Below are 1,908 nucleotides of genomic sequence, written 5' to 3'. Positions count from 1 at the left end.
TTTTTTGGGGGGGTTGAAAGCAAGGAACTGAATCTTTCAGCATCCTTACCATGTCATTATAAATCACCAAGTGTTCACAATACGCCACTCATGATGGATCATGCAATCAAAATGCACGCATCATCAAGGCTTCTAGGAAATTTTGACTAAATGCTTTAAAGCCACAATTATATGCCTGATACTGGATTTTGATTTGATCTGTCAAAAGTTTGAAAGTCATTACCCAAAAAGAAAGGACAGCAGACATCTGCTCAACCAACTTTATTTTTAATTTCGCAAGTGTGTACTGACCTTTGTATTGAGACATATGGAAGATACCAAAGGAAAAAAAGACAAGATTCTTACCCTCAAAAAATTAAAATCAACTGTATACACACTGTGCAAGACAGTAAGACTTAAGGATATTTACTGAGTAGCATTTGAGTAGGGCAAGACAGCTCAGCACAGAGTAAACTCACACAAGGGGACATCATCATTGACTATGACAGGGAGTGGAGGGGGGCAATTGGGGAATACATACTGGGAGGTGGAAAAGCATTGGACCTGTGTTCTAGTCTCCAAGATACCAGTGGCTTATTATGGCCCTTGAGCAATTAAGCTCCACCTCTGTAAACTTCAGTTTGCTCAACTCTAAAACAGAAGGTGAGGACTAGATGGTCTCTAAGGTCTTCCAGCTATAACAAAACAGGATTCTAAAAACTAACACAGAAAACTGGGAGAAGTGAGAATATTACAGGAAAGTGAAAGTACAAGCACAAAGCCACAGAGGTAGGAAAAAACTAATTGCTTGTGCATGGGCAAGGTGTGTTGTACGACAGCAAGGAACTTAAGCCTATTTAACTATTCTAAAGATTGTGAGGGCAATAAACTCAGAAATTGGTGAAACAGAGTACTAAGCCAAGTGAAGGACCCTAACCTCGGGCCACAGTGGAGAAAGAGAGAATGTGTTTCCTGCAGTCAGAATCGGACCTAACTTTGTGCTCCCCACCTCACTCCACATTCTTTATGTCTTTGTGTAACTTTATTGCAACCCCTTACCCAAACCCACACCCCAAAATACAGTAAGAAGAGGGTGTGGTTACAGACACCCTCTGTCTAGATTCGCACAAGCAGCCCCTTTTTGTGCGCCAGGAAGCTGAGAGCCACTGCTGAAAAGATGGTGGTCAATCCAATGAGCTTCAGCAGGCCTGGCACGGAGGGCAAATGTCTCTCCAAGAAGGTCGTAGTGATGGGTTGCGCAGGGACATCCTGGGTTCAGAGAACAGCTGGTGTTAGTACAAAGCTTGTGCACTTCATTCCAGAAAATCTGAATTTCCTCCAGCTCTCTAAACATGACTCACTCTTGCCAATCTCTAGGCCATTAACCATGACATCCCCTCTGCTCATAATGCTCATCACCTCTTCCCCACTGGGCCCTTTACTTCACTTCCTTAGGGAGCCTTTCCTGAGTCACCAGCCTAGGATGGCCCCCTCTTTGTACATTTTCTATCAGCATGTCTTCTTCATCATACCTGTACTTTTTGGTTATCATCTGCATTTTCTACCAGATGTGGAGCTCCATGAAAGTGCTGCTGTTCCTTTACCACAACGGCTGAAGCAGAACCCATGTGTCATAAATATTTGTTGAGTGAATGAATCGATGACCCCTACATCCCACAATCCCATCTTTAGTGGAGGCATTGGTAGGATGATTTTGGAGTGGCCAAGTCTATTCTCTCTGACTTTACATTTAAAAGGCCAGAGGAATAACTTTGACCTTGTCCTCTACAATGTGTTTTCACTCTATCCTCTAGGTATCCTTCCTTTCAGCCAAGAAAACTTCCTGGGGTTTTATTACAAAATGATAAGTATATTAAAATGAATTTTTAGTCTAAATATGCTCAATTTCATTCCAACCCTTTGCCCTGG

General features: G+C 42.5%; 1 protein-coding gene across 1 annotated transcript in view; it reads right to left on the bottom strand.

The window, feature by feature from the left end:
- Positions 1–246: 246 nt before the first annotated feature.
- MAOB (monoamine oxidase B) overlaps positions 247–1,908 on the bottom strand; it is a 138,259-nt gene continuing 136,597 nt past the window's right edge. Inside the window, exon 13 of the mRNA XM_012642795.1 lies at positions 247–1,248. Coding sequence (XP_012498249.1) covers positions 1,096–1,248 — 153 coding nt within the window. The 3' untranslated portion in view covers positions 247–1,095. The remainder of the gene's footprint in view (positions 1,249–1,908) is intronic.

The sequence above is a fragment of the Propithecus coquereli genome, unplaced genomic scaffold, assembly GCF_000956105.1.
Source record: "Propithecus coquereli isolate 6110/MARCELLA unplaced genomic scaffold, Pcoq_1.0 Scaffold188, whole genome shotgun sequence".
In the NCBI taxonomy this organism is placed as follows: domain Eukaryota; kingdom Metazoa; phylum Chordata; class Mammalia; order Primates; family Indriidae; genus Propithecus; species Propithecus coquereli.
This window is presented reverse-complemented; position numbering and strand designations above follow the sequence as displayed.